A 19541-nucleotide genomic window follows, 5' to 3' on the forward strand; every position below is an offset into this window, starting at 1 on the left:
GTGATCAAGAACTATTGTTTCCATGAAAAGACACCATCTCCTAAAAGACTATATATTATTTGCACACTTATCTCCGCCTTTTAAAAGCCCTCATTACGAGTCATTACCAACTCAAAAGCCCTGGTCACGTAGAGAAAATTTAGGGTCACATCTAAACCATTAGGCAGGTGTTTAAAAGTATTCGCACGCGCACGCGCGCGCACACACACACACACACACACACACACACACACACACACACACACACACACACACACACACACACACACACACACACACACACACACACACACACACACACACACACACACACACACACACATTCACGCGAGCCTTTTACCAGCTACCGTAAATAATAGTGAAGTTTACAAAATGTCGAGCGTTGAAATGTGGGCCAAACAGAAAAGCAGACACAAGCAGTGTCAAACGAAAGTAAATTAAGTAAGCTGGGTTTATCGTCCTTGTTTTCTTAGTCACAATGCTTGTTTTCTTTTTATTTTATTATTATCATTTTTTTTTTTGTTGTTGTTGTTCCGCAATGCTGGACATCGCCAGAGCATGGGAACGGTTCACGATCTCGTCTTTTCTTCCTCTGTTTCTTGTGTACCAATTTAAGAAAAGATAATACCAAATTTTAAAAAAAAATGCTGATACAATTAGAGAACCATGCTTTAAATGAATTGGTTGTTCTCAAATAAAATAAGAACAGGAATCAATAAAAATGAAAATGCTGGCTAAATCTGTGAGGAATGCATTTTTTCCCCTTTTCCTTCTAGCCAAATCCAGTTACCAATTATTTACATTAAATGCGAGTGGTATTTTTCGAGCAGATGAGATTTATCAGTATCCAATTTTCCCGGTTATATCTTTTTCCCCCTTTCTCCTTCGCTGAATATTATGGAGTTTTGTAATATGATAAGCATTGGTTGATGTTTCATAAATACCAAATTTGTCGTGTATTGCTCGATCCACTTCCACTGACTTCCTTCAAATAGGAATCAATTTCTTCCGGTTCAATTTAAAACCAGTAAAACCGAATCTCCTATTAGTTAGGATTATGTAAGCTTACTAATCTCATTCTTTGATATAAGATGCCATTCATGTTACCAATGAATCAAGCAAACAACCAACAGAAACGCCTTACTCCTCTTGATTGCGTTGATTCTGGTACTAATGCTGTACATCAATTTCTTTTTGAATAAAAGTACTCCTATAATATTTTTTCTACTAGCAAACATTTACTTCATAGATCTTCCATTGTTTACGACAAATTTTAAAAAAGCACAGCCTTAGCAGTAATCTGAAAAGACAAAGGAAGGGTCAGAGAGAGAGAGAGAGAGAGAGAGAGAGAGAGAGAGAGAGACAAACAGCGATTCTCGGTGTCTGTATCTTTCTTTGAAGAGGCGCTCTCCTTTTTTGTAAGCAAAATTCATATGCCTCCTACATCTTTTATAAAACAATACTAGTTTTCTTAGCGTTATTCTTTCAGTGTTCTGATATTAGCAGTTAGATATTATTTTAAAAAGAACAAATTTTAAATTCTAACTTCGTATATTAATATAGCATATTATATTAAAATAAGTGACATTGAGTACGTGCAGGAGTTGTGCTCGAGTTTGCGCTGCGCGCCTTTTTGAAATCATTTGGAAAACCTACGGCATCAATAATGGTTTGTAAAAGGCTTTCCATCTAAAAAAATAAATAAATAAGTATAAATAAAGTAAAACTAATTAAGATTGACATTAGAACAATCTGAAACCAAAACAGTATGATTGGATATCTGCACCAAAGGAAAAGACAAAATTATAAATAATCACTAATATGTTTTCAGATTGATGTAGCTAAGATATGTTGAAATGAAATCAGAGGAGCTAGATAAATCTACTTCGCAAAATCAAATGTAAAAAGACCAAGAGGATATCCTCAAACACGATGGAAAGATAACATCCAGAGGAATTGAATAGAACGAGGAACTGAGAATTTGCTTATATCCTCAAACACGATAGACTCTCTACTCCACACAACTCAACGTATATTATGCTACTTAATCATTCCACTTAAAATCCCATATCGGAAATAAATTAGCTATCCAAAATCTTTGCGACTCGAAGAGAGAAAAAAAAAAACGCGATGCGTGGATTTTGTTTGTGGCCTTTCAGTAGTTTCATAAAATGCTGGAAATACGAAATTCCAGCAGGATCAAATAACGGTGTGTTGAGCAAACGATTATTGTCATTCACGCTCCAATACTGCAGCAAATAACCTACTTCTAATGGTTCATAATTAGAAGACTTTAATTAGGACTTAAAGCTGTTTTCTCCTACTTAGTGTTTAGGAAATGTGCGTTAGTCATATGACGAATTTCATAATTATAACGAACCGTGAATCCACATTCCAAAACCGTTATCTATTAGCTTGTGTAATTATACGTTAACTTTTTTTTTTGTATTAGGACGGAAGAAAATGTCACACGTATTTAAAAACAAGAAAACCAAATTGTCGTAAATTAATTAACATAATCAAAGCATTAAATTGTTAGTGAGAACTGATAATGGATAAAAGTCTTCCCAGACATGCAAACAGTATAGAAATTTATGGAATATGTTTAAAAACATAAAAAGTGAAGATGGCAGATGAATGTAGTTACTTATCACACCATCAATAACACCTTGAAGTAGAGGGGAAACAAAATTGGACTCCTGAGAGCAGGGAGCCCAGTTTCTCTAAATCTTTGGTATACGACGTTAGTATAACCGTAAAACAAAAATGTCAGATATGGAACTGAAAATCAGTACCTGGCATATTTTGATATTAAGATCTTGAAGTATGTATAGTTGGTTAGCGTATCCGCTCTCCACCCAAAAGGCTGCGGGTTCGAATCCCGCCGTGGGCATGGATGTTTGTGATTGTCTGTGAAAATACTAGTTGAGTAGTAGAGAAGGTGCCCTCCCTAGATGAGTCTTGGACTCCCTGGAGGTGTCAAATAATAATGATGATAATAATAATATCAGGACCACAATAGATAATATGTGTAGAATTCTAAGATAGGAGTGGAATAGGCATAGTTTCTTTCCAAAGTCAACTACGAATGACCAGAACTCGGATCCTGATTATTTTTATTAGTTTCCCAACCAGTCGTGGAAAGGACTAACAGAAAAAGAATGTACTCCACGGTGTTTTATCAACTAATGGTGTGAGCATTTCTAAGTGATGCCCATCTTCAAACCCTGCTCTCTAAAAACCAAACATGATTCCTTTTCAAGCCACTTCAGATCCCCAGTAAACGGGGCAGTAACCTTACATCGTTTTAAATGGTAACATTTCCTATACCATCCATACAAGCGATGGGATTCGAATCTGTAGCCTGTCGAGTGAAGAGGAGGACAGCTCTCCACTTGACGAACCATGCCTGTATACTGCGAAAATTCAGAATACGTACGCTTTTTAATTCTCTGTACAAAGACGAACCTTACAAATTTAAGTTCGTCTACTCCATGTTATTTTCCAATATAAGTTTGATCTCGATTTGCTAAAGATTTTTCTGTTTTCTGCTAAGGATTATTTTCTGTTGATTCTAGGACAGACAGTTAAATAAAAAATAAATGAATATGGAATTTTTGTTTTATATATTTTACAATAATTCCACACAGGAATTTTATTAATCTAAATTGCATATGGACTAATGGTTAGACAATATTGCTGTAGAGAGCAAATAAAACTTTTTCAAGTTATTCCAGACAGAGCAGTTGTCTCACACCAAGAAGTGTATGACCAGGATGCTCTACAGAACCTTATCGTGGGATCACTGACGTTTATTTTATGTTGCCGTTGTAATCCTAGGTTTAAAGGAAGATTCATGGGCAGAAGAGTAGGGTGAAGGTTTTAATGTTGTGAGGTGTCGTCACTTTGTTTGGGGGAAAACAGAACGTAGTGCACTATTTTCGGTGGAACTATGTTCTTCCGGAGAAAGATGAGGTTATAGAGTCATTATGGATAAAAAGCTAAAGTTTATGAGACACTTGTGAAAATTACCCAAAGGATTCAGAAAAAGGGTAATCATATTTTATCCTGCTATGTCTAGATAACAATATGATGCATGTCTGGTTCAATGACTGTCTGGTTCCTGAATATCTTCGAGAAAAAGAAAGAAATTGGAGATGGTCTGGTTCAATGAATGTCTGGTTCTAGAGGCGAGTAACCAAGATGATATCAGGACTTTGGATAGCATTTGATATCCAACTGAAAGAGAGAGAGAGAGAGAGAGAGAGAGAGAGAGAGAGCGATTGGCAAATAAATATGTGAGAAAAACGTAATAATAACTGTGACTTAAAATTCGATGAGGACCTTATCAGATAGTTGGAAATCGGGAAGCTTTTAGGAAGGACAGATGATATGAGAACAAGAGATCATTTCTGAAAGCTTTCATATGGTAGGTTTTTTTTTTTTTTTTTTTTTTCACAAGAAGCGGTGGGCGGTAATGAGGGCACAAATCTTGAAAGAGTTCAAGGTGAAGTATGATAAATACTATAGCGTATAGAATAGAAAGACCTCCCACGATGGGTCTGTGGTGACTACTATAGCCTACGCACTATAGTACTAATCATTCCTCACCTTGAACTCTTTCAAGGTTATTATACTTACTATATCCACTTACCCATCCCGCTTGCCAAACATAGCACTGTTTAGTTTTGCGGCCTCTTGTGAAAAGTTCAACAAAATGATCCCGACATCACAAAAAAAAAAAAAAAAATGAAATTAGTCGTAATACTATTTTAGCTGAATGATATTTCGAAGTCTAAGCAATTTGACAAACTTAAGAGACCCTTCTGAATAATCAATTTTCATAAAATCCACACAGCCAAAAAAAGACTGGTGCATGCGCAAATATTGGATCGGCAAAACGATGCGAGCAAAATGCTAAATAAAAGGACCCCAAATCGGGTCCTTTTTTGCTTCCTTTTTTAGGGACCCTTCTTTGCTTCTTTTAGTGTTCTATGAAAGGTTTCTAAAACTGAATACCCAGAAAAAAGATTTTGTTAATTTCTTAACTTTTTTTTTAATTATGATTTTATGGATATTTCAGTTTCATTTCACATCTCCACTCTTCGTTATTTCACGAAATCCCACAAATTGTTGTGCCGTGAATAACGGAACCATTGCTAAATTTTAATCGAGCTGTCCACTCGGGGTCGCTGTATTATACACTGCTTGGAAAGAAGTCAACTGACACCACCATGGGCAAGGCGCATCAGGCCATGCAATGAATCAGGTGTTTATAGACGGTATAAATTGGAGGAATATGATGCTACCAAGTCAGTGCAAATGTGTTTGGCTGCGAGAAGGAAACTGACCATTGTGAGAGGATATCTGTTCGGCAAATTGTTGACAAATCGAGCCATCCCAGGTCAATAATGAGTGATACCATACCGAGATGGAAGCGCAGGGAGTCAACTGCAAGTGTTCCGCAGTGGACGACCCACCACACTCACCAAACGTAGTCTTAGGGTGCTACGAAGGATAATATGTAAAAATCGCCATTCGGCGGCTGACATGTTGAATCCGGAGTTCCGGGCATCGACTGAAACACGAATCTGCAAAACAACATTCAGAACCGAGGATCTGAAATTCAGATCCTCGGTTCTGAATCACGCTACATCCTCTACCGAGCAGATGGACGAGTGTTACGCACTCTTACGAGAGTGCATAACCCCAACTATTAAATTTGGAGGTGGAGGTGTGATGGTATAGTCCTGTATTTCCTGATTTGGCCTCGGACGTCATGGTTAATAGTATGGAGGTCATGGCTGTTTGTTCCTCATTCTACGGAACTGACCATTGTCTCTTTCAGCAAGCCAATGCACGTCATAAGACTGCTTCTGTAACATTGTGGACATGAACGTAACCACATTTGACTGGCCTCCACAGAACCCCGATCTCAACCCTACTGAACATCTGTGGGATGAAATGGAACATCGGATGAAGTCAAGGGTCGTGTGCTCCACTACAGTGTAGGACCTCATTACATGCCTACAGGAAGAATGGTCCAAAATTCCCATTGATTGATATCGTACGCTTGTAAAAGTATGCGCGTAGGATTGCTGCTGTCATCGCAGTGAAAGGAGATCCTACATCTTTTTAAGGCGGACGTTATGGCCGTTTGTTCCTCGTTCTATGGTGTCCGTTGACTTTTTTCCAAGCAGTTTATATGAGTAAACATGTATAAATCAGAGGACTATATTATAAATATTTTCAGAATAAAAAACACGTAAAATAAATGTTCGGTCAGTTGAGATTTAAAATGAAATCTCAAAAAAGTATAAACCTGATCTAAAGTAGAATTTATCAAACTTTTTATTTCTTTGAACCCGAATGAGAAACATTCGGATATTGAAAGAGATTTTGTTGTTGTTTCAACCCTAATTTTTCTTCTTCATTTTGTGAGGGTTTTTTTTCCCTAAAACAGCAATTGCAACACTGCGCAGTTGAATACTGTGTTTTTTTTTTGAATTTTTCATCTTGCACACTAATTCGGTGTTAAAAATTGCAACAAGAAACAACCCTCATCGAATACTAATGATTAAGCTTCAAATATCTTGATTACTCATACTTAAAGCACAACCAATTGATGCCAATATCGCATTTAATGTACCATAAATACAGAATTCAAATTTCTCATTGCCTAGCTTCTTTTGACCAAAAGAATTTCAGCAAAAAATATGATCTCATAAAAAGTTGATTTTTAATTTTTTTTTATGAATATACATTATATGCCTCCGTAACTCCGGCGGTATAGACGAAGCCCTTTGGTCGGAAAGACCTGGGTTCGATTCCCTTCCGAGACGTGAAGAACCTTTATCTGGTCTCTCTCGACGAAAGGTGAGTTAGTCGGTCTCATAAGGAGGTAGGGTTTTTTTCCACCCGGAAACTCGGGTTTTTCGTCTCCCAGAACACGCAAACTGGCTCCATGAACACACCCATCTACGTATATAGGACACACCAGGAGGCATAGGGCCAACCACCTTATCCTCCAGATACGTGAAAGGAGATATAATAATAATAACATTATATAATAGAAATATAATAGAAAAACAACAGAAACAAAATAATTTGCTGGCTGGTTGGTCAAGCAGTTAGCGCATCCACTCTACAACCAACCGAGTGCGGGTTCGAATCCCGCTGTGGATGGATGTTTGTGATTGTCTTCAATCACAAAAGTGGCGTGAGAAAGGTCTGTGTTTGGACTCTGCAGTAGAGTTTCCGGACCAGGTAAAAAAATTAATAAATAAAAATTAAAACATCCTTAGTACGCTCACAGTACTAATATAGAGGAACTCTGGTAATACACAATATCGTTTTATACACAAAATGGTATTCTGTATTACCTGAAGTTTCTCTACTATAGGTATGCAACCTTTTGTGGGTGAAAGCCTTTTTGAGCGCCTCCGTAGCACAGTTGAAAGAACGACGGTACGTTACGCCTTTAGATTGAAAAAGGCCTAAGTTCGATTCTCGTTATGACGAGAGAAATCTAGTCTGGAACATTTTTAATTAGAAACTTAGGATTTCATTCCACATACGGGCAAATCGGCCAAAAAACACGTACAAAGATGTAGTATTAGTGAGCTTTAGATGGCGCATTGTAGATGATGGATTGCGTAGAGGTATGGAGTATCCTCCAGTGATAAGTCCTTGAACTTCTTAGAGATGTCGCGTAATTTGATTTACTTGGATAAATTTTATTACCCGGACAGATTTCATTTAAGTGAATAAATACCACTATTTGTTAGTTGCTATTATCAAAAGGGCATACACAGAGTACAGATCAAAATTTGTTGTGCATACCTGACAGTTAATAAATGATACCCAATATGTCTTCAACATTTGAGGAAAATTCCTCATTTAAGAGCAGTTATTACATCCGAATATTTCCCTACATTATTCAACAGTGTGCTGAAAGATTCGGATGTAAAGAAGATGAATAAAACATCAAAAGTATATTGTGAATTATTGTGTGTGTGTGTGTGTGTGTGTGTGTGTGTGTGTGTGTGTGTGTGTGTGTGTGTGTGTGTGCCTGCGTGCTACACGACTCTAGCGTTGTGAGTAGGTACTAGAATTAGGGACAAGCATGTTCCAAGTTTCAGAAAATCAGATGTTTATTAGTTTTTTTTTTAACTTCTCTCAGCTTAACATCAAATGATGTTTGTCCAAATGACTTTTGTTCGGTATAATTAACATCACATTATTAATTTTATAAATGTTGCTTCTATCCATCACTCCGTGCAGATCGGTTAGCATAGGAGAAAGTAAGCTTACCTTAATTTTTCTATGTAGACGTGTGTCAGGAGTGTGTTAAGAAGAAGACTTACAAGTCCTCCTGACATTTAAATAATCTGTTTACTTTTTCCCCCTGCTGCTTTGCCTTGGCCAAGTATAATTACAAATTTTAGTTTATTTTAATTTACTAGTGGATCCTCACTTGCTCATTGATGTTTGTCAACTTTCTAGCCGTGGTATGATGCTTTTACCCCCCCCCCCCTCTTTATGTGATTCATCTGTCTAAGCAAAAAATGAACGATAGGTTAGCTTCAAGTGCGTGACTCAGTTTTTTTTTCTGGAATGATTTACATAGTTATTCATATACGTAAAAAAATGTATACCATAACCACAGATGACGTTCTGGTTTGGAAATTCCTGGATAAGAATCCTCTCTAAGAATACCAGGTTCGTTCATGAAGACTTTTCATACGAAGGTGGAAAGATTTTTTCCATCCGGTAACTTGAGTTTTTTTACACGTCTGTTGAGCAACGGCAGTAGAAAAATAATTCATGTGACTAGTCAACGATCTTAGTAGTCACAGGTGATATTGGACCACTCACTACCACAATGATGTTCTTTATTTTAAAACTGTAACAGAATTTTAAAATAAAGACATCGTTACTTTGTATATTTTCATGAATTATTCAAAATCAGGCAACACATCCCCCGGTGGAAATAAGCCATAATTTCAGTAATAACGCGCAATCTACAGATTATTATTTATGAGTGCATTGGCCTGAAAGTGGCCAAATAAATCAAGCGAATATACGCGTTTAGTTGGTCATATGAAATGGCCACACAGAAAGTTGTGCGTTTCACATAAAGCTCATTTTTGCAGTTTATAAACAAATGATAATCATACATATATAACTCACATTTAATCGCTTTTTATTCGGTCTCATAAAGTCGTAAAAGTGTTTGTACTTTATTGCTCCGTTCACAGTTATCATCATAAATATGTATTGCGCCGCGGAAGCGATTCACGAATAGTTGAATGGAAATGTGGTACTTTTGATATGAACGATCTCTAAACCTTGATAAAAGTAACAAACAACTCATGCAACGCAATGAATGACGTACTCTATAATAGCATCTCCAAACCATAAATGTCGGATGAATTTCAGGTGGGTCCTGGGAAAGTTCAAGAAAATAAACTGCGAAATATAATAAATATAAATGGTTAAATATTTAATTAAAATAAAATTGACGGCTTTATCATATTTACTGTGTTAGCAATACATATCTGTCCGATTTGGTTTTCAGTTTAATATGGTTAAGACAGAGAAAGGCATTTGGAAAAGTTTGTAGTGTTTTTCGCAGTAATAAATTACACGTATCGAACATGTGAAGTGATCTGAAGTACAGTAGTGTGATCCATGGCTAAAATTTAGGGACTGGAAGAGGAGATAGCTGAAGAAATCTGGCAACAAAATACACAAGCAGAAAACATAACATACTATGTTGTTTTTTGCTCGTGCATTTTAGCTACATTGAAAAGTTTTATTCAATTATGTTAGAACTGACTAGTCAACTGTTACCATGCGTAAATAATATAATTTGAATTTAATTATTCAGAAAAGAAAAAAAAATAGTATATTTTGGGTTTGAAGTATCCACCAACCATACTAATGGAGATATAACTAATTTTCGTCTATTAAAAAGAAACTAACAGACCATGAAGACGGGATTAACCGCATATCATAGGCATTGATCAGGTTTATTAGAAAGGCAAGTTACTTGGCCGTGACAGGCTATTCAGTTTAACAAGATGACTAACTACTTAATACTATTTTGCTACAAAAAATACATGCGATTGTGACATTTGTTTTAAACTGGAACTCCACAGACGATATAACAACTTTGTATCAAACAGTGAAGATGATTAGTTAATATCCTATTTCTAGTTTTCGATTTATTCAAAAAATTCTCCTAAATGTATGAAGACGAAGAGATAAAAATCACAATTAAAACAGAATTAACACAATCCTACAATTCGGCGGCTGGTCTGTAACTATTCGAATGTGCAGTTAGGTTAAACCATTACATGCAATTCTTAACTCAGAGTCTGAGTGCATGCATGGGTGTACATGCCTTCGATTGGTTGACTTTATATAATCTGATTTTTCAATATATTCTAGAGGAGTGAGGGAGAAGAACATAGTCAGTGTACCAAGTCCAGCCTGGAGACAATAAGTTGAAAGTTGAGCATCCTTCCACTACCCAACACTATTCCTAGTTACCTAGTTAAAATTTATAGGATTTGTAACGAAATCGAAATACCCAAGTTTACAACGAAGTAGCAGATGGCAAACTCACTACGCGCAAAGATATACTTAGAAGTGAAAATGTTCAGTAGAATATATTAACAGACGTTGCGCAGATATCGGAAAGTACTGTATAATAATTTTGGAACTATGGCTCTGTTCCTGCAGTCTTCTTCCCCCTTCCCGTCATGCTGCTAAGTACACGTGCCATGAATATGCAATCCCATGAACGATGTCTTCCGCATTTACTTTTGTGGAACCAATTACGTGTATGTTTTAAATCTCATAGTTCTCTGCTTATATAATACTGCCTGCCTGGTTGGCCAAGTGGTTAGCGTATCCGCTCTCCAGCCAAAAGGCTGCAGGTTCGAATCCCGCCGTAGGCATGGATGTTTGTGATTGTCTGTGAAAATATTAGTGATGGTGGTGGACGGTAGATGACGCTGGTGTTGTTGCGGTTCATTGTAGTTGGTGGAGAACAGAGAGTTGTAGAGTAGGTGCACTCCCTCGATGAGTCTTTGGACTCCCTGGAGGGGTTATGTAATAATAATAATAATAATCTCATCTTCTTTATACCCTCTTTTACCTTGTGGTGTCGAGGGTTTATTATTCATCGGACCTCAAACCGTTCACAGGATAAGGTGGTCAGCCCTACGTCCCGGTGTATCCTATGTGCAGTAGTGTTGAGGTCTCAAGGCCAGTTTGCCTGCTTTGTGGGATGAAAAACCCCAAGATAAACTAGGGAAAAAGCCCTACTGTCCACGCCCAAGACCGGCTAACTTGGCTATGGCTGAGGAAGATCCTTCATCTCCTCACGTCACCGACGGGAATCGAACCTAGGACACTCCTTCCCCAGTCATATGGTTGCGAAGCGCACAGCCAATGGGCTAGCCATGCGGACATAATAATAATAATAGTAATAATAATAGATTCTGCATAAAAATGCATAATAAGAGTCAGCATTCCTATGCGGACTCTACAGATGTATTTTTATGCATGGATTTCTTGATTTTCTCAAATAAATTACAAAACTCAGAAAAGTGGTTTATGAAATATGTTTATTAATTCACAAGGGGAAGGGAAAAGTCCAATCCCGATATCTTGGACTGTTTTTGAGTCAAAGAAACAAAAAGGTTTAAAAAATATAAAAATCGACTACTTAAACATTTTCAGTTTTCCGAAGTTTGCTGTTGGTTGCATAGCAAAAGCTTTTCCGTAAAAATCTCAGATTCCTAACCCGATGGAATTAGGTTTTCATTTGTTAAACAGTCACTTAGTAACGTTCATATCTATGAATAATAATGATGAATGAGTATTCATTATAGTTTAGTGCACCGATCCTATATAAGAAAACTAATAATTTCTTTCCTTTTTTTCTAGGTTCATTTATACGCATCAGGTGTCCATGTCTTCGGTCCAGGATGCCCTCTGCCTTCTACAAGCTGCGAACACTTATATGCTATTTAGTCTATCAGTGGTATGCTTAGTGTACTTACTGGAGAATATTTCCAAAGACAATGTCTTACATGTTCTCATGCAGTTACAAAACCTCCGGCCAAGCTGCCTCCAGTCTGACTATCATGACAGTGATAACCTATTAAATGAGTTAGTTTTAAAATGTTACGATACCATTGATTATTCTGCAGAATACGTTCTTCGCAGCGAAGCCTTTAAAACGCTGGATTACGAAATAATGGCTGAGGTGCTTTCCCGTGACACGATAGTAGTTGCTAACGAGATGATAGTGTTTGATGCAGCAATCAGGTGGGCGTGCCAGGCTTGTAAGCGACTTCAAAAAGAACTTACGCCCGAAAACAAGCGGGCTGTCCTTCGAGATGCTTTCTTTCAAGTTCGTTATCTCCTAATGAGTGAAGATGAGTTCCTACGGGGTCCAGCAGCGGTGGATATGTTCAGCAAAGAAGAGAAGGAGATTCTCTTGCTTAGGATCCGAGGAGGATCAATTAGACCATTTCAAAAACATTCGAAACTCGATAGGAAGCGAGAACCTCGTCCCAAAACTCTAAGTTCGCCAGATGTTTCGAAACAGTTCGTTTCCGCCTCGTGCCCAAGTGATGCTTCCCCTTCAAGCAGTCTGGTGACTTCCACTAATCAAAAAGGCCACAATAAGAAAAAGAAAAAGTCTGTTTTGGTGAAAGCTGCACATAGGTTTGGAAGTGCTCTGATTTACATTGTCCAACTTCTGGATTGAGATGCTATCGTAAAGATGTCATTTGGTGCTGAATCGACAACTGACAAATGGCATATAAAAAAAAAAAAAAAAAAAAAAGAAAAACTATGCTTACCTACCAATTGCTATGTTGATTTGCAAATTCTCAGCTTTCTGGCACTGATGAAATCAAAGCATCATGAAGAATTTAATTATTTCTGAGCATTCCACGAAATAAATATTATGGAAAATCTTTGAAAGATTCTGTTTTTAAAAGTTCTTTGAAGAAAATCAATGTGGCAGTTTAGATGTAATATGACTACAGAATGTAACCTGCAGGAGAATAACTTCCTTTAACTTTGGCACATTAATTTGCTATTTGTTTACTAGTTCAGTTATTCAGAAGTGTACACCAATACCATTGTAAAGCCTATATACACCACGCAGATATTTTGGTAAAATATTCTTCAGCTATCTGCTTAGGACTTTATTTTCCAATTAGTATGATTTTTAATTTAAAAAACATATGAAAGAACTTTCCTAATTCAGTCTAACGTTCTTGATTGTTATACAATACATAAAAAATAAAATCAGAAATTGAAGATATATCGCAACATTCATTTTCCCCATACTATTTATACAAATTCGCTTCAGGATCTGTTAGGTAACCAGTATGTCAAAATTTATGAAAAATTATAATTTTTCATAAATTTTGGACATACCGGTTGGAAGTCTATGTCAAATGAACCTACTCCCCCCCCAACCACCACCCGTTATTGGCCTGACTAAAGTACTTGCATTTGACTTTCTTGGACGTTATAAAAAATGCCACTTTTCTATAAATAAAAAAAAAGTTTGCATTTTCGGTTAAATTTGCCGTAATACTTGTTAAAGGTCACATTATTTATTTTATTTTATTCATTTGAGCGTCTTTCATTGATTTAGTGGATTGATACAGGTCAATATGAGGATACAGCCAAGAAATACTGTGGTTAGAACTATGAAAGTTAATTTCTTTCCTTACCAAGTTCAGTTGATCGGCGGAGCACTTAATGTAAAATCCATAAATGTACTTGGTATGGAAACAGTTCTCCTGGAACCAATATTCACTAATGCGAACAGTTATACCACTAGTCCGTATGATAAGGTTAGCTTGGATTCTATAAAGAGTGCACTTATCTATTCACATTGTATTTTAGACAACTGGATTAAAATTAAACAAATTTTCCATCTTTAACGATACATTTTTAAATATCAATTTCTTCGTTCATGACTATTTTTTTTTTCTTTTCTTGTTAGTATGTCCCGCCAAAATTAAACTTTTGGTATCAGTTTTCGCTTAATAATTGGATGTCACAAGCAGCGATCACGAACAATATTTTCTTAATGCATTTAACTACGTATATATTTAACAAAATGCATGTTGTTAATGGAATTGGAATTTCTGTCGTTAAACGTTGTGAAAAATATGCATTTAGATTATTCGAGTTTTTTTAAACTATTATGTATTTGCAAAATAGTTCATTTCAAATATATTATTATGTGATATTTGACAGCATTTAAACCACATTTTTATAATTTAAAAAAGCCAACCAATAAGCATTTAATTAAAAACACTTTCATTGTTATGTACAGACAAAATTAATTACAATAAATTATCCCAAAGCTTTGTCCCAATGCATTTATCCAAATGTCATAAGAGCAATAAATCTAATCTAGATTCTAATCTAATCTAATCTAGTCGCCAAATCTAAAGAATCTAATTTCAGGGGCGATACTCTCAACAACTTTGCGTTTCTTAACCTAATTTTACTGGATGGGGAGGGGGAGGAGTTAAATATATTTGTATCGTTTTCCCTGACCGATTTGTCTCTCTCTCTCTCTCTCTCTCTCACACACACACACACACACACACACACACACACACACACACACACACACACACACACACACACACACACACACACACACACACACACACACACACACACAGAGAGAGAGAGAGAGAGAGAAATTTAATTTACAAATTAAATCTATTCATTGTTAGTGCAAATTTACTTTAAAAATCCTCTTTACCACCTTCAAAATATTAACAATATGTTTTGGCCCATTTCACATGTTAATGTTGAATTTCTGATTATATTTAAATACCGAATCACACACCAAGTTTTTAGTTTTACACTTGATACTGCAATGAAATATTAAATATTTCATTACACTAAGTGTAATATTTTGCACACAAAAAAATGGACAAATTGCGAGTGCATTAACCCTAAGCTAGTCTCGTAAATCATGTAATTAAGTTTTATTGTCACAATTATTATAAAATTACTACGATTTTTACAATTCTAAGATTATTATTATTATTATTATTACTACTGCGATAAAGTACATAAATAATTACCTGTATATTTATATTGTTCAGAAATAACGTCCGTACTCATGCTATTTACTTGTTATACTAGGTTATTATTTTGTATATCTCATAAAAGCCATTTGCTTCACTTATTATATTTTTGTAATAACGAATCTTGTCCTTATTTTTGCACTCACTGACGAGCAAGTTGTTTGGCAATTTCAGCTTATTTTTTTAGAGAATTACATTCTCAACAACACTTCACTAAGTACAGTAGAACGTATTCACGTTGAACAAGGCTCCACCTACTGGCTTTTCACTGTTAAATATTAACGCAAATAGCACTTTTTTTGTTCTACAGTTAAAATGATTAGTATTTATAACTGTGAAAGTTGGTCTAGTTATACTCAAAACATTTTGTTTTTAAACATATGTTGAAAATTAAACTGGTATACAATTATGGCGTATATTAAAACGATAAAATGACTTCAAAAACATTAGTAATAAAGAACGTGTTTTTCTGTTCAATTTATGTAAGTAAGATTTAAAATGATAGAAGTTATTATAATATTAGATTAATTCAGAAATGATCTGAACTATTATTTCATTCACTTAATGAATAAAACTATTAAATGAAAGATAACAGATTTTCAAAAATTGTTGAAATATTATATCAACAACCACCAGAGGCAATAGAATAAATTCGATATTGATAATGAATGAAATTTTTACATGCATAAAAATGTAAATAAAAGTAGTAAGAAGAGAAAACAAAATCAAAATCAATAACTAAAACTTTTTATACATTTAATTAAAATCACAAAAAAGCATATATATACTTTATTGAGATTTCTGAACTTTTTTAATAAAATGGCCTATTTTAATTAAGAACCTTAGATTCTCTTTATTATTCAATTCTCCTTACTCATAGCAGAAAAACGATAAAAAGTCCCTATATCTAAGCACATGTTAAAGCATGCAGTACACCGAAATGGATTTTTGTCGAGGTTTCTTGCTTACTGGGTTCTTCTCAATAACCGGTATCTTTAATGTTATTTGATGATGATGATAGGTAATTACGAAGATTAAATAAGTTGAGTTTTTTAAAAGAAACAAACAAAAAACTTCAAACGTCCATCAAAGAAATTACTCTGTTTAACCTTCGGTAATTTTTGTGGACCAAGTACTCCTGCGTAATTCTTGTGCCAAACAAATGCTTTTTTTTATTATTGTTTTAAAATATTTTCATGATATTGAACATTTCAAAATATGATTTTGTACAGTTTGAATCTTTACGTGCATTTGTTTAAATTGAATTTCGGTTTACTGTATAATGGAGTCCAGATTTTTGATGTTATTCTGTAAGAACTCCAAATGGTGTTGTGTTTCATGGATGGATATGAAAGTATGTTTTGTATCAAATTTTGAAAAGTAGTTAATGTCTATTGTATATATATGTGCGAGCCATTACACAGACATATGTATTCGTATTGTGAAAATTTAAGGTTATGAAGATATTTTGCTTATGTATGTAATGCAATGTCTTATTTGCTATACCAGGAAAGCAGGCATTGTAAACGCGTTTTGAAATATTTCTTTTATTTTCACGATGATTGTTGACATGGTTATCCTGTAGAAATTTTCATATTATGAGTTGGAACTTTCACTATCTTTTCTCCTAATATTTGTAAAGAGCAAGTATTCACAATTTTAATCAACCCCACGCCCTTTGCTTTGGCTCTGATTTGTAAATAGTCCGATCAATGTATTAGCATTATGATTGTTTGAATTAGAATGGTAAGGCATTTCAGTAGATAAAATATTAATGACATACTAATACTAATAATGCGCAAGATAATATGTTGTTCCTGAAGCTGACATGATCCATTCAACTCTAGTTGAATCTGTGGAAACTGTAACAATGACGAAATCCTTCTAGCAGGGAAAAAAAAAACAATAATCAGAAATGACTGAAGCAATATTAATCCATATGTTGATTACTTTTAATTTTACTTGGTCTTCATATTATGGTTAGTCATATAAGAACAGAAGTCCATCAATTAAATGTAACTTCCAACTGTCACATCAGTATAGCAAGCGCCTTAAAGCACTGCACTACATGTCTTCGTTTCTGACCCCCCCCCCTTTTAAAATAACTGTTTAAGAATATGTGTAAGATGTTGTGATCTTGGTATTGTTATTTGATGGATCGTGGGAGATAAAATTTAAAATGTCGGGTAGCTGTTTATTGTTCTGAAATGTGTTGTATGCTTACAGGTTATAATGATCTTGAAGTTTGTATTAAACGTATTGAAATGGCAAAGTGCTAATAGATTAATCAAAATTTTGTGAAATAGTTTTACCCCATGCACATTGTATCGGTTAATACCATGAGTATTCTCTAAAGCTTTCACTATCGTGCAGTATTGTAAATAACATTAAAATTGTTTTATATTATCATTAAGGTGTATACTTCATTAGTAACTGCCGTTATATTCATTTTTTTTGTATTTTTGATATTTTGCTAATTTCTTCTGGTGCTAGTTCGCGTACTATATATTTCAATATCAAAATATCTTTATATCTACAGCTGCAATGAAACATTAATTGAGGTTGTTTATATTTGTTAGCTTAATTAAAAAGCGAAAAGCAATTCTTATAGTCACCTTCTTATTACAGTCACAATTTAAAGTTTTAAAACATTTAAAAGGTATCAATAAAATCGTAAATTGCATTTGCTTCATAAATAATAGGGTCACGAGGGGGCGCTTACATGATCTCGATGACAGGCAATGAACTAGGAAAATTATTATAATAAACAAGTGTGCAAACATCACGTCCACATAAGATAATCGTATTTAAATAATAATCTCAAGTTTTGCAATCTTAATGCGCTGTGAAGTCTCAGGAATTTTTTACTTCAATGTACCGGTGACGACACGGCTCATTATACTTGATATTCATTTGAAAATTGCCATTAGACAGTAAGTTGTTCCTATATGCTGTTTACAACATTGCGTAAATTTCTTCGTTTTGTATATTAACGAATTTTTTATATATGAGATATATCGCTTATATACTGACAATATTGTATTTCTGTATGTGGAAATGCTAGTGATTAATTAAGATATAAATTTTTCTGCGATGTAGTTGAAATACTTAACTATATAGACAGTGCTATTTGTAATAATTTGATAGGTAATTATATTTAGTAGGAAAAGTTTCATAATGAAAAGGAAAAGGTCTTTATATAAACAGGCAAATAATATAATCGTTTAATTCAGTATCTTTTACTGCTTGATTATTATTTTTTTTGAAGATTGACATTTACATTTTTTTAATTAGAATTCATGAAAATAATATTTGTTATGTAGTTTATGCGATTTACACATTTATTTTTAGTAAACGGTGACAACAATAAAAAGTAAAATGCATTTAATAAAAAAAATAGTAAGTGATGTCATTAGTTTATTTTCACTTATTATTTTTTATTTATAAAAGAAGTTAAATGTGATAAATATCCGAACTAACAAAAATAGTATACTATAATATTATTCATCAAAATATTTTTGTCACACTAGATAATTTGTGATACTGTCGTGCGAAGTATATAGCTTTGATATTCATTTGACGTGCTCTTGTAATATTCTGTGGTTGCTATAGCATCATGTCGTTTGGTGATGGCGCAGTAACTGTTGTGTTGTTTTTATAGTACACATAAATTGTTACCTGTATTGTTTTGTTATTTTGTAAATATTTGTTTTCCAGTATTATATAATGTTTACGGCTTGTTTTTTATTTCTGCGGAATTAAATGTGAAATTAGTTGCTTTGTTGTTATTAATCGCTGGCTTTTCCCTTATCCGATCGCACAGCCCATGTCTGTACATGTGTATTTGGCCATTCCTTCAAATAAAAGGACTATTTCTGTGATTAATTTGATTGCGTGATTATTCTTTTGCAAAATAGCAAACACATTTATTATACTCACCCATGTTTTTATAATGTGTTTCCATAATTAGCTACATTAAATCTAAAGAACCGTCAAATCGCATACAGAGGGTCATCCAGAAGTCACTTTAACATTTTTCGTAACTTTTTGAATCTTTGATAGAGTTATTTATACTTTAAGAACCTCAAAAATTATTGTTTTTGTTTTCAATTCCCAAATTTCAATTCTCAAAAATTCCCAATAATAAATTATAATTATAGATAATAAAAATGCTCATTTTCATATTTTGAAATCATGATATAAATAACTGCATTTTTTTTTTTTTGAATACAACATTTTTAAGAAAATTTGATTTTTGAAACATTTTAAGGACGAAGTCCACGTAACATCGCTAAACTTTCGTGGTATCAGCAGAAGAAAGACCTTTAAAGGTTTCTTCTGAGTTGAAAAACTTTTTCGTGTCCCTTTTTTCAGCTCATTCCAGTC

The 19541-nt window shown here is 34.4% G+C and overlaps 1 protein-coding gene across 6 annotated transcripts in view; it reads left to right on the forward strand.

The window, feature by feature from the left end:
* LOC150094009 (BTB/POZ domain-containing protein 3-like) overlaps nt 1-19040 on the forward strand; it is a 175747-nt gene extending 156707 nt beyond the window's left edge. For all 6 annotated transcript variants that reach the window (XM_090412841.1, XM_090412842.1, XM_090412843.1 and 3 more), the window contains exon 3: nt 11962-19040. In XM_090412841.1, coding sequence (XP_090268967.1) covers nt 11962-12790 — 829 coding nt within the window. In that variant the 3' untranslated portion in view covers nt 12791-19040. The remainder of the gene's footprint in view (nt 1-11961) is intronic.
* Nucleotides 19041-19541: the final 501 nt, after the last annotated feature.

This window comes from Typopeltis vanoorti, chromosome 23, assembly GCF_054136105.1.
Source record: "Typopeltis vanoorti isolate ZY-2024b chromosome 23, IOZ_Tvanoo_1.0, whole genome shotgun sequence".
In the NCBI taxonomy this organism is placed as follows: Eukaryota; Metazoa; Arthropoda; class Arachnida; order Uropygi; family Thelyphonidae; genus Typopeltis; species Typopeltis vanoorti.